At 66.6% G+C, this 13,207-nt stretch overlaps 1 protein-coding gene across 3 annotated transcripts in view; it reads left to right on the top strand.

Moving 5' to 3' along the window:
• The window catches only part of ADGRB1 (adhesion G protein-coupled receptor B1), a 63,364-nt gene that overhangs the window by 32,775 nt on the left and 17,382 nt on the right, over positions 1-13,207 (top strand). For 2 of the 3 annotated variants that reach the window (XM_068983657.1, XM_068983658.1), the window contains exons 17-21: positions 3,953-4,094; positions 9,810-9,913; positions 11,276-11,378; positions 11,970-12,120; positions 12,565-12,634. In XM_068983657.1, the coding sequence (XP_068839758.1) occupies positions 3,953-4,094; positions 9,810-9,913; positions 11,276-11,378; positions 11,970-12,120; positions 12,565-12,634 (570 nt within the window). The remainder of the gene's footprint in view (positions 1-3,952; positions 4,095-9,809; positions 9,914-11,275; positions 11,379-11,969; positions 12,121-12,564; positions 12,635-13,207) is intronic. The other variant, XM_068983659.1, reaches the window with a different exon arrangement.

The raw sequence follows: 13,207 nt of genomic DNA, 5'->3' as shown, positions 1-13,207 counted from the left end.
GGCGGAGGCTGTGTGTAGAGGTTGCTGGCTCTGTCTGAAGTAAAGGGAATTGTCCCTTGGGTTTGGTGACACGGGTCTGGCAGGAGCAGGGTGGGAGGAGCCCATGGTGAGGAACTGGTGGCCTACAGGGGGGTGGGCAGTGCTGGACCTTTCCAGCAGATGCGGAGGGCACAGCTCTGTCCTAGGGGCTGTGATCTGATGGGGTAGGTGTGGTTGTGTCCTGGAGGCCCTGGTCTCAAGGGGCAGAGACGGCCTCTCTCTGGGAGCTCTGCTCTGAGGGGCCCAGCGCCCCCTGCACCCTTGCCTCCACTCGGGCTGGGAGGGGCCGCGGCTCCAGCTCCTTCTCTGGCTCTGGACCTGGGGGCTGGGGTGGAACAGGTGTCCTTGACCCAGATTCCCCGGGCCTGGGCCCAGGAAGCGGGGCCTGGCTCTGTGACCCAGATATTCCCAAGTTTCTGAAGCTCAGTGAAGAGGCGGCCCGTGGTCTCCGGCGCGTGGAGCGGTCGGGGAGAGGGTGCGCAGGGAACAAGCCGCCTGTGTTGCAGAGATGGTCACGGCATCACGGCCACAGGAGGGATTTCTGTCAGAGGTCGTCAGTGTCCGAGGATGTGTCCGAGAGGTTTTTTTGAAGGTCTGAGTGTGCCTGCGCTTTCCCTGGTCAGGGTGGGTGTGCCTGGGATGCTGGCGAGGATCCTCCCGTCAGGGACCTCTGCCCACCCGTCCTGCTCCAGTGGGTCCTCTGTGGTGCCCGGCCCAGCCCAGAGAGTTCAGCTAAGGGCCTGGGGAGGGGCCATACGCCATCCTCGAGGGCCCCTTTCAGACTGACCTCTCAGAGCCCAGCGGTTCAGATGCTGTAGGCCTTGTCAGGGATATGGGCTGATCAGACAGATAAAAAACTGTAATCTGGGCCCTTCTGTCGTTGTGGTACGTGGCTTCAGGCCATCACCCCACTTCTCTGAGCTGCAATCTCTGTATCTACACAGCTGAGCTGAGGATCACTGTAAAGATTACATGATAAAATGCACACGAAGCTACGAATATTGAGGTGGGGCGGGGGCAAGGAACAGGTCCCTGTCCCTGTGTCGTGTGTCAGGAGCCCAGGCACGTTCCCCCCGGCCCGCTGGAGCTCGGGGGCCGCCGGTGTGGGGAGGTGCCAGGGAGCCCACCAGCAGTCCTGCGGAGTCTGGGCAAGCGGAGCAGCTGCCCGCCTCCCGGGCTGCCCGCCCCAGCGGCCGGCGCCCCGGACCAGGGCGGATGCCTCCTCGTGTCCTCCCTGGTCTGAGGCTGAGCCCATCGGCAGCAGGCAGTGCCCCTCGCCCTCCCCTCCTGTGGGAGGCTGATAAGCTAATTAGTGCCCATGGCAGGAGCCCTGTGGGGCCAGCCACCAGTCGGGGCTGGCCTTCTCCCAGGAGGTGGCCGGCAGCTGTCAGCCTGGCGCCCAGCAGACCCGCCAGCACTGCCTGGGAACCTGCCAGGCTGCTGGCCCCAGCCAGCCCAGCTCCCCTCACCCCAGGCCTGGGGTGCTGTCCTCTTCCGACCCTCCCAACAGCCTTCAGCGGGCGGAAGAGCTGGGGTCGGGGTCCCCCCTCCACTTAGAGAAGGGCCGAGACAGCGTCCATGCCTGGGCGGTGGAGATTAGAGCTGAGATTTGAACCCGAGACGGCCCAGCTGGCCGGACTCCGGCTGTTAGGAGCAGGCACGTAGCCGACCTTGTGGACAAGTGTGAGAGACGGAGGTGGTGTCTCCCGGCTGGAACGGCCCCAGGAGGCCACCTCCCCCGAGCACCCAGGGTCTCGGGACTTCTGGCCTCCACTGTTTTGGCCCTTTGGCGTCTGGTCCGGGGCTTGTATGTGCCATCCCAAGTGTGAGGACAGGGTGCTCCAGGGGTGGGAGGGACCAGGGGCAGCTGCGGCTCAGTACTCTGCAGCCCTGTCCTGTGTGATGTTGGGGGATGAGGGAGACAGGGTGTGATGGGCCCGGGGCAGCTGAGGCCTCGATGCCCCCTCACCGAGGGGGCGGGAGGACCAGACTGGGCTCTCCGGAGGCCCACTCTCCAGGACCCCATGACCCCTTTCCCCATCTTCCATCACCCAGGTCTTCTTTCTGGTCCTGTGGCTATCGAGATCTTCTTTTCCAGAGAAGGAAGGAGAGAAGGGTCTCTAGCGAGGCCTTGATAGGTTTTGATTTCCACTCGGCTCAGCAGATGCTAGCGGGGTTCAGGTGGGCCGAAGCAGGCAGGCTCAGGCAGAGGCCTGGTCGGGAGCCAAAGAGGCAGAAGCTTGCAGAACCCTCCCATGGCTTTCCTTATGGAGGGCCCCTAAGATGGAAGAGCTTTGGATCCCCCAAACTCTGGCCCCCAGGGCTTGGGCCCTAGTGCCCAAGAGAGAGACGTCCCTTCCCCTCCCTGCATTTCAGAGATGAACAGTGTGGGTGGGGAGGCATCTTCTGGGGCCACAGAGCCCTGATGCACCCCTCGGAGCCAAGGCCTGGCCTCTGCCTAGCTGTCACCTTGGGCTGCCTCAGTTCTCCTCCTCTGTAAAATGGGGGCAGGTCCCTCCCTGTGGGGGAAGTGAAGAGAGAAGAGCAGATTCCAGGGCCTCCAGCAGGCCCAGAGCGTGTCCCTCCTCCCCTGGGGCCTGACGCTCAGAAAAGAGATTGTGTAACATCTCAAATTCAGCACAAGCTGCTCTGGGTTCCGGGATGCCTGCGGCCGAGCCCCTCTGCTTTCCTGAGCGTCCATGTGGGTGTTGGGGAGGAGGGCAGCTGTCTGGGTGCCCCGCGTCATCCTCTGGACTGCCCCCTCCCCGCAAACCGCAGCTCAGGCTGGTACCTGACTTCCCAGGTGACGCAGCCATGAGGTAGCCAGGGTGGTGGCTTGCATCTAGGTGTCCAGCAGAGACCCTCTCTGTGTCGGGGGTGGAGGGTGGAGGTCGTGGCTCCCCTGGAGGGGCGCAGGGTGGAGTCACCCACCCCATACAGAAGGGTTGGGATGGGGGAGGCAGACTGAGGCCTTTGGAAGGCTCCTCGCAATTCCCAACTGCTGGGGCTGGGGCGGAGGGATCTAGGGCTGGCTGTGGGTAGACCCTGGCCACAGAGACCTGGAATTTCCCCCCGGGGCAGACTCGGGATCTGAGTTCTGAGCACGCGGAGAGGGGCTTTTTCAGCCCTAGGTGCAGGAGTCCCCTCCCAGCTGTGGCTCCTGAACCACCGTTTCGGTCTCGGCTCTTCAGGCAGCCTGGAGCCCCCTAGCCTTGCAGGTCCAGAGCTCTGGGGCGGAAACTTCATGGGCACCTTCTGCCGGCGTGCCTGGCTGGATGCTGCCGGACAAGTGGGCCGGCCTGGGGATGGGGAACTTGGATCAAGAGCTACTGGTTTGCAGAGTAGCTCAGTCCGGTGCACTGAAGCCCTAGCAAGTGCTGGCTTCAAGGGAACCCGCGCCACCCCAGCGGCAGACAGCAGGAGGGCCTTGGGTCAGACGCCAGGGGGCACGTTCTGGCCAACGCGGCCCGGCCCGGAGGTGGCTGTGGGGGCGGGGCGGCCCCAAGGTCACCAGCGCGACACGAGGCCCGGGGGCGGGCGGCGCAGGGCGCCCCTCACCCCGCCCGGCCCGCGCGCGCACCGCAGGCCGCCGCGGCCCCCGGCTGGCGCCCCGCTCCACGTGCGCCCACGCGCCCCTCCCTGCCCGGCGCTGGGGCGGGGCGCTCTCCGGGCGCAGGGCCAGGGCTCGGCGCCCCGCCGGCCCCGCCGGCCCGCGCTCCCGCGAGTCGCTCTCCCGTGGCTCGGCGGCGGCGGCGGCGGCGGCGGCCATGGGGCGCGGGGCTCCGGGGGCCGGCGGGGCGCGCGCGGCGGCGGGCGCAGGTGCGGGCGCGGGCCGGGGACGCGGGGCCGGGGCGCGGCCGGCCGCCGCTCACGCCGCCCCTGTCTCCCCTCCCCCCGTGTGTCCCGCCCCCAGACCCTCCTCCCCCGCCCCCCCGCAGCTCGGGCCCTGGTCGTGGCGCGGCTGCCGCACGGTGCCCCTCGACGCCCTCCGGACGCGCTGCCTCTGTGACCGGCTCTCCACCTTCGCCATCTTAGCCCAGCTCAGCGCCGACGCGGTGAGACCCCGGCCGGGAGCTTGGCGGGCGGGCGGGGGCGCGCGGGGGCGCGCGGGGAGGGGGCTTCCGGGGAGGACGGTCGCCGCCAGGGCCGGCGCGGGGAGGGGCGGCTGCACCCCGATGCCCCCCGTGGCCCGGCCAGAGAGGCTCGGGCCTCTGGAGAGGGCGGGTGGGAGCCGAGTGGGTGGCAGTGTGGAGTTGGGGACTGGCCCTGAAGGAGCGAGGCTGGGGCCCCTGGGAGGGACTGACGGGTGAGTCTTCCGCACTCTCCTTGGGGGCTTAGGACCCTGGAGGGAGCCGGTGCTCAGGGGAGATGGGCAGCCCCCACCGGGCGCTGGGGATGCTGGAAGGCATGGCCTGGCAGAGCCAGCCTGGTTGATGCTGTCGCTTGATGAGGGTCCGTCCCCCAGCGGATGGCAGGGTCCTGGCCTGCCCTGGAGAGGGAGGGGGAGGAGCTGCCACCCTCCTTGGAGGCGTTCCCCACCCACCCAAAATGGACCCTGGTCTTCGGAGGCGCCTTCATCCCCAGGTAGGGGTCCCGGCTGGAGAGGGCGCTGGGCTTGGCCCAGGCCCACAGCCCTCCCTGGGAAGGCCCCATGGTCTCAGGGGCCTCCTTTTTGTTCCCATGATCCTTGTGGGGGCTGCCAGTTTCTATGGCGACGGCATCTGGGGCCAGCTCGCTGGCTGGGGCCCTGGGTGCTGGGCCCAGCCAACCAAGGGTGGGGGGCGCTCTTGCCCAGGGCCAAGTTTCACTCACTGGACCCAGGAAAGCGGGGTACCCAGATAGGGGGTAGGGCCCACTAAGCCCCTGGATAGGGGATAGGGTCTTTGCTTGTCGAGCCCCCAGGCCTGGCGTGGGAGGGCAGCAGACGTGGAGGACACGGTTTTGGGGTGTTTGGGGTGGCCGGCCCTCATCAGATGGGGACGGCACTGCTCCCTGCCACAGAGCCCTAGTGTCCATGTGGAGGATGGCTCCAGGCCTCTCTGAGAGCAGTTTGCCCCCTCCTTTTTCCTCAGGGACGTGGGGAGGGCAGGGGATGTCAGCCAGGAGCACCTAGAGGGTCGGAGCTGGGTGGGACCTTGGAGGTCATTGCCTCTAACCCCTCCATCCACCAATAGGGAAGTCATGGTGGGGGCAGGGCTTGCTCAGGATTTTGAGGCGACGCTGCTGGACCCGGGTCCGTGCTCTCAGCCCAGATCCCGGAGTGCCGTCCCCCTCAAGCTGTCCCCGTGACAGAACTGTAGGTGTTGCTGGTTCTGGGGGCTTGGCCCTGAGGACAGCAGCCAGGGCCTTGCTGGGGGCTTCCTGGAAGAGGTGACTTTCTGCACAGGGAAGCAGCCCACTCCGCTGGGGTTCCCTGGGTCCCCTTTGCAGGATGAGCAGGTGGAGCAGGGCTGCCTTGGGAGCTGCTCTTCCTTGGGGGACGGGAGGTGCTGAGGGGCTCTGGAGCAGGGCGCAGTGCCCAGACGCCCTCTCCAAGTCTGAGGTCGGGCCCGCAGGAGGTCAGTGCTGCTCTAGTCCTGAAACACGGGGCTGTCCCTCACATGTGGCAACCACAGACTGGCCCTTGGTCCCTCTAAGCCTTGGTTTCCTCTCGTGGAAAACGGAAGTGGCCTCTGTTGCTCAGGGTGACTACGAGGGCTGTGCCTGTTGACAGGGACCTTCCTGGGCCAGGCCTGCAGCAGGGCAGGCCCCCGCATCCTGGAAGGGGGGCCGCCAGCAGGGAGAGCGTGTTAGGTGAGGGGCAGGTGGGTGGCTGACCCTGGTGGAGCTCAGGGGTGAGCATGAGGCCCAGGAGCCCTTTCTAGGAAGATCTGGCCTGGCTCTGGCACTCCCGAGGGTGAATGGACAGGGCCCTGCGCCAGCGTGCACAGGCGAGCGCATAGCTCTGGTCTGTGAAGGGGTCTCGGCTGTGCCTGGGTCCGGGGGCGGGGTGGGGGGGTGGGGGGGAAGCAGCTGCAGTCAGAGGGGCTTGCGGTGGCCTGGTCTGCATATAGGCGGGGACACCCCGTCCCCACGTCCCAGAAGAGGCAGCTGAATCCCGCTGTATGGGAGCTCTCAGCAGCCACAGAGCCACCCTTCGGCCATGGACCAAGGGCAGGCTGCCGGGCCTCCGTGAGCCTCAGGGCCCTCCTCTGTCAGATGGCAGAGTAGTGGGCTGGGGCACGCCCACTAGGCCTGGGCGTGGCTCAGAGGGCCGTCCCCTTGTGCTCAGCTGCCATCAGAGCCTTCACCACTCTCCTGTCTTTTCCCAGCCGGCTCCGGCCCCAGTGAGGGCGGCCCCAGAGGTGCCGATGGGGAAGGGCTGAGAGCGAGAGGGAGGCTGTTCCAGGCAGCCCACCCCTCTGCGTGCCCAGGGCTGGGCCCTCAAGGGGCACGACGTCTACTGGAGAGACAGCCCAGGCGGAGAGAGGGCCACTCTGGGGGGCTCCGCACCAGCCTCCTTCCTTCCCCGGGTCAGGACACGGGCATGAGAGGAGGCGCAAAGCAGGGCCCTGAGGGGTGAGCGGGAGTTCACAGCAGCTCGTAGGGAGAGCGACGGCAGCCCCTGGGAGGCCAAGAAAGGCAGAGATGAGCAGGAGGCCCGGGAGGGGGCTGGGTCTGGAGGGCCTGCCCAGCAGAGGTGGGGGGCTCTAGCAAGGAGCGTCACGCTGAGGTCAGTGGAGCTGGGCGGTGAGAAAGGGAGGTGAGAAGGTTGGGGTCCTAGAGGGGTCCCACCGGTGTGAAGGTGGAGCGACCCAGCCGGCAGGGGGTGGTGGCAGCGGGCAGCTGGGCCATGGGGGTGGGTGCTGCCTGCCTGCACCCTCGGAGTGGGAGCTGTGCGCTGGGTGTGGGGTCCATCTGAGCCTGCGGAGGCTGCGCTCCTAGGGTGCAGAGCGGTCTTGGGGCTGGAGTCCAGAGCAAGGGGCCCAGAGAGGACGGAAGAGAAGGGGTGCTGTGGTCACACCCCAGGAGCCAGGGAGGGCTTAGATCCTGGAGGGAAGGAAGCGAAGGGAGGTGAGACCCTGATATCCCGCCAACCCCAGCCCTGCCTGCAGCCGGAGTGTCAGGTCCCGGCTCCGTGGCCTGTGCCAGGCTGTGACCGCGGGAAGGTTGAGGAACTGCTCTGAGTCACATCTGAGGGGACGAGGCTGGGTGGGGACCGAACCTGGCGAGGTACTGCCGGGGTCCACACAGCCTGGTGTGTGCTAAACGGTCTGCAGGGCACAGTGGCTGGTGGCATCGCTTCTGGGATGTGCCCGGAACTGTGCGGCCAGCCTGACCAGGGTCACGGCTCAGCATGTGACCAGGACCAGGAATCAGTCAGTGTTGGAGTCAGGGCTCGTCTGTGTGGGTGGCTGTGAGCCACGTGCAGTGCTGGAGTAGAGCTGGGGTAAGGACAGTGCCTTAGGAAAGAGGTTCAGGGCACGTAAGGTGTGTGATGGTTTCGGAGAAGACTGGAAGCAGGAAGTTCCCATGGTAGAAACTGACAGTAACCATGTGAACCAGAAAGGAGTAAAGCCCTGGGTGGGTGGGGTGGGAGGGGCTGGCACCCTGCAGAGACTCAAGGCAAGAGGATGGGCGGACAGATGAGGGACCAGTTCAGGGTGATTGTCCAGTCCTCACTGTGAGGAACGCGAAAAGTGTTAGTCAGTCATGTCCTACTCTTTGCAACCCCATGGACTGTAGCCTGCCAGGTTCCTCTGTCCATGGGATTCCCCAGGCAAGATTGCTGGAGTGGGTTGCCATTCCCTTCTCTAGGGGATCTTCCCAACCCAGGGATGAAACCCAGGTCTCCTGCACTGCAGGCAGATTCTTTGCCATCTGAGCCACTTGGGAGAGGACAGCTAAGCTGAGAGAAGAGCTGACCGTGTGGAGGGCAGGGAAAGAACTTTAGGGTAGGACCAGCATGTGCAAAGGCCCTGGGGCACACAGCTTGGCTAGGGAGCCCGTCCCGGCAGGAGGCTGGCCTGCTTCTGCCTGCTCTCCATGTGGACTGGGGCCCGTCTCACATTTGAGGTCTCTGGTCCAGCCCTCGCAGCAAGACCTTGAAGTCCCTGACACCCCTGCCCACTGCTCTGTCACCTGTCCCTTCCCCACACTGTTGAGAGCCTGCAGGGTTAGGGCTGTCAGAAGCAACGGGCGAGCCAGGCAGAGAGGAGGAGGGCGCGTGCGGGCAGGTGGGCAGCCGGCGGGCGTGTGGCTGCCAGGCCTGACGGGGACAGATGGAGGCAGACGGCTGCTGAGGTCGGGGCCTAAGCGGCCTAGGAGTAGGCCTGAGCCGCTTGCTTGGCCACGCGTGACTTCTGTGGCTGACCGGGGCCCCAAGGTTGCCCAGCGAGTTCAGGGGTGCTGGCTGGAGCCCAGAGTCCCGCTTCCCCAGGGCCCTCCAGCGCCCCATGTGGAAACGCAGGAGCTGGCCCGGGCCAGCCCCTGGGGACAGCGGATGGCCTGGTTGACCTTGAACGACTTTCTCAATTTTCCAGGAGCCTGCCTGCCCAGGCTCCATTCGTGCAGCCAGTCACATTGACCGCCTGTCTGTGCTGGGCCTGGTGGAGGGGGGCTCCCGGACGTGAGGACAGCAGGCTTGGGGGACAGACAGGTGCCCCCAGCAGTGGCTCAGGGCGGGGATGGTGGCCCTGGTGGGAGGAAGGGCTGTCCGGCCATGGATGGAGGAGGGGGGCCCAGCTGCGCCCAGTGGGTGGGCCCTGGGGTGCCTGTGCAGCAGCCCCCAGACCACAGACTCCCGAGGAGGGTGAACGGTCCCATCTGGGGGTCAGGAAGGGCCGCTGTGGCTTCAGGAGGCGACCGGGAGGCTCGCTCTGCACGTGCGGGGTCAGCAAAGTGCCAGCCAGGTTAGACTTGGGCCAGGCCACGGAGGGGTCAGCTCTGTGGGGGGTGCCACCAGACTCCCCTTGTCCCCTGGCCCCTCCCCCTGGCCCCTCCCCCCAGCTCCAGGACTCACCCCCTCCTTCCTCTAGAGGGGGCGGGTGGGAGGGGCTGCAGGGCCCCCGGTTTGTCTCTGGATTCCAGACATAGAGGGACCGAGATCTTTCCTCAGCAAGCATCCGTGAGCCTCCCGCTTGGGGGTCACGCTCACAAGGGCTGCACACGGAGGTGTGGGAATGGCGTGGGAATGTCCCCCTTAGGAGGGGACAAGCCGAGACCAGAGGGGCCTGAGGTGTATCTGGGTGGACGGAGCGGCTGGGCCAAGCTTGGAGTCTGGGGCGGACTCGGGGTGCCCGGCGTGAGGGTGGTTTCACGTGGAGGTGGCGGGGGCCTCTGGGGGCAGCTGCTGTTTGCAGAGCCCCAGGGTGGGCCAGGGTGGAGGGCTGGGGTCTGTGGTGGGTGTTGAGGGGCCACAGCTCCCCGCCAGAGCCAGGTCCCTGCCCTTGGCTGGCGCTGCAGAGCCACAGGGTCAGGGACAGCTGCCCATGGTGGGTGCTGGGCCTGCTGCCTTGGTGAGCTCACCTGTGACGCGGGGGGACCCTTCCTGAAATGGGGCGGGCGCTGTGCCCGGGCTTGCCACGCGATTATACCAGTGGCGGGCACAGAGACCCTTCCTTGGCCGGAGATGAGACCCCGCCCCGGGGACCGCCTCAGGCGCTGCGGGAGAGTGGCCGAGGGCTGCTGGACGCGGGGGCTCCCGGGGGTGCGGGGGGCAGGCTCCCCCGGCGTCCCCTGCAGGTCTGCCCGCCCCTCACTCTGTTCTCTGTCCCCCCCTGGACCCACAGAGCATGGAGAAGGCCGCAGCGCCGTCAGTGACGCTCATCGTGGGCTGCGGCGTGTCGTCCCTGACCCTGCTCATGCTGATCATCATCTACGTCTCCGTGTGGAGGTGACCGCGGGGGTCCCCGGGAGGGGCGACTGCGGGGGGGGTCCCCGGGAGGGGTGACTGCACTCCATGGGGGGGATGGGAAGGGCGACTGCACACCATGTGGGGGGTCCCCGGGAGGGGTGACTGCAGTTGCCTTACTCGTCCTCCCATCGGGGAGGTGGCACCCCCTGCAGGTAGGGGTGGAGCGGTGCAGACTGTCCCCAGGAAGGGGGACTGCGCCTCGTGCAGGGGCGGTCCCCAGGAAGGGGTGGCTGGGGCTGCCTTACCCCTTCTCCCATTGGGGCAGCCGTGGGCTGGGAGCCCAGAGCCGTCCTTCCCTCTCACCTCCAAGTTGGGACCGTCCATCACCTCTATCATCACCCGCCAGCCGTCCCGACTGCAGTCCCCTGGATGCTGGTGGGCAGCAGGGGGGTGTAGGGGCAGCCCAGGGGGCTGGGCCTTCCTGGTCCTGCCCAGCCCCGTGCCCACAGGCCTCTCACAGAAGGCTCCCTGCTCCCTCTCACCCTCTTGAGTGGGACCCACCGAGCTGAGCACCCTGTCCTGTGACTGCTGGGCCCCAAGACCCCGACTTCTGTGAATGGGGTTGTCATCACCTGGATGTGCCAGGCCACTTCCCGAGCCTGGGTTCACGTGTCCGGTGGGAGCCTCTGCCGGTCTCCTGCCCCAGGCCTCAAGCCCTCTCCACCATGGATCCCCGTGCGCGGGTGCTGTCTGACTGGTGTTGGTCCCTTGGTCCCCAGGGGGTGGGACAGTGTGGGGACGACCCCGTCCAGCCATCAGCAGCCCTGGGATGGGGGCGTGTGTGCACAGACTCCCTTCCCAGTGGGCCCCGAGGGCCAGGCGTTGGGATTGTGGGTCACTGAGGGTCAAGCCAAGGTTGCCCCACCCGCTGGGTCTAGCCTGATCCCCAGTGTGTCGGCTCCAAGGGCAGCATGACCGCAGCCGAGGCCCGCAATGAGGGGTCGATGCAGTCACAGGGTGGAGGGGGAGGGGAGTGCCTTCCTGCCCTGCCCCCGCCCCATCCTGCCCGAGGGTGGAGACACCAGTGACCCTGAAATACCCGGTGCCCCTCCCAGCAGCCCCTTCTCAGACGTCTGCCCTGACCCCCTGTGGGCCTGCTTGGCCCCCTGGCCCAGACCCTCCCCTGCGACCACTGTGGTTTGCAAAGCATCTCTTTCCGTGTGTGGGGTGGTCAGGACCCCCTGGCCCCTGCCGAGTCTGTGACGTGACGAACAGTGCGGGTGCGATGGAGGCCAGGGCCCTGCAGGGAGGAAGTGGCCCGGCTTCGTGGCCGCGGCGCCCAGCTCCTGAGGAGCTGAGGCCCTGCTGGGCATGGAGCACGCCACCCGCCCTTGCCCACAGGTACATCCGCTCAGAACGCTCCGTCATCCTCATCAACTTCTGCCTGTCCATCATCTCCTCCAATGCGCTCATCCTCATCGGGCAGACCCAGACCCGCAACAAGGTGAGTGGCCTCCTCTGCGCCCCGGGCGGGGAGGTGGCTCTCAGCGGTGATGGGGGGCTCCGCGCCAGGGCCCCAGGCCCTGGGGCGCTTGAGGCAGGGGCAGAGCCCTGCAGACCCCTCACTATTCTGGCTTCGGCAGCCCTACGGCTCAGCCTGGAGGGGCTGTCACCTGGCCAGGAGTGGGGACTGGGTGTCTAGAGTCTCCAGTGGGACTGATGCTCTGAGATGACCAGCTCAAGCTCCAGCATGCTGGCGCAGCGTTGGTCCCAGGTCCCTCAAGCCTGTCCTTGTGGTGTGGTCTCAGAGTGGCCAGCTGATGAGCGAGTGGGCTCGGGCTGGGGCTCTTGGGTGGGCTCCCGCGACCTCTGAGGCATCTGCAAGTGGGTGGGGAAGCCAGGGAGAGGGGTGTCAGTCCCTGGCAGCTTGGGAGTGGGGTCAGGCAAGCACGACCCAGGGCCTCAGTGCGCACAGCGCGTCTGTGGCGGTGGAGCGGGTGGACCCTGGGTGGCATCCTTCCTGGGGCCTCGACCAGGTTGCTGCGTGGGCGCGGGGCCGGTGAGCCAGTGCCTGCCCGCCCGCCCGCCCTCGCAGGCCGTGTGCACGCTGGTGGCCGCCTTCCTGCACTTCTTCTTCCTGTCCTCTTTCTGCTGGGTGTTGACCGAGGCCTGGCAGTCCTACATGGCCGTGACGGGCCGCCTGCGGAACCGCCTCGTCCGCAAGCGCTTCCTGTGCCTGGGCTGGGGTGAGCGCTGCAGGGCGGCGGGGTACCCCCACACAGCCCCCTCCTCGTCCCCCCTTTCTGCACCCTCATTCTCCTCCAGTGGCCCCTCGAGCCTCCACCTCCAGGGGGTCACCTGGCTCTGTCTGAGTGCCAGATGAGGAATAAGCTGGTGGTATGAGTACATCCCAGCCGACATCCAGGATAAACTTAGGACGGGAAGTGTTTCCTTCCTTACGTGAAGTCCAGAGGTGGCTGGGCACCCTGTTTTACTTGCTGGCCTGGCAGCCCTTGCCCGTTTCTGTGCGTTCTCGTCCTTGTCCACCTCGTGTGCCCTCTCTCGTGCTCAGTGTCACTCTCTGTTCACGGGCTTCAGAGGCGCCTTGTCCCCTCCCCTCCCCCACCTGCAGAGCTGGGCCTTAGATGGTAGGGGTCGGCCGACACCTCTCCTTTCTGCTCTCCCCCTAGGGCTCCCTGCGCTGGTTGTGGCTATCTCCGTGGGATTTACCAAGGCCAGAGGGTACAGCACCATGAGCTAGTGAGTTGGGGTGGGGTGGGACATGGCGGAGGCCGCACGGCTCCCCAGACCCTCCCACCGCCCTGGAAGGTGAGGGCTGGCTGGGCACCCGTCTCAGAGCTGAGAGTGCTGAGGCCTGGGAAGAGCAGGGGCCCTGGGAGCTGGAGGCCTGGGGGTAGCCCTCTGCCCCCTGTCCACCCGCTCCTCCTGGCGGTGGGCAGGAGGCTCGAGAGAAACAGGCCCCGGGCGATAGGAGCCCCTGTGTCCTCAGCTGCTTAGCCTCTCAGAGCTTCTGTTCCCGTCTGCATGACAAAGAGTCCAGGTCTTCAGGAGTCTGTATGACCCCTGCGGTTTCCCTGGTGGCTCAGATGATAAAGAATCTGCCTGCAATGCAGGAGACCTGTGTTCGATCCCTGGGTTGGGAAGATCTCCTGGAGAAGGGCATGGCAACCCATTCCAGTATTCTTGGAGAATCCCATGGACAGGGGAGCCTGGTTGGCTACAGTCCATGGTTTGCAACAAGTCGGACACGACTGAGCGACTCAGCACAGCTCACGGCCCCTGGGGGCGGGGGTTGAGGGGGAGGCGCAGGGT

The sequence above is a fragment of the Capricornis sumatraensis genome, chromosome 11, assembly GCF_032405125.1.
Source record: "Capricornis sumatraensis isolate serow.1 chromosome 11, serow.2, whole genome shotgun sequence".
NCBI classification, from domain to species: domain Eukaryota; kingdom Metazoa; phylum Chordata; class Mammalia; order Artiodactyla; family Bovidae; genus Capricornis; species Capricornis sumatraensis.
This window is presented reverse-complemented; position numbering and strand designations above follow the sequence as displayed.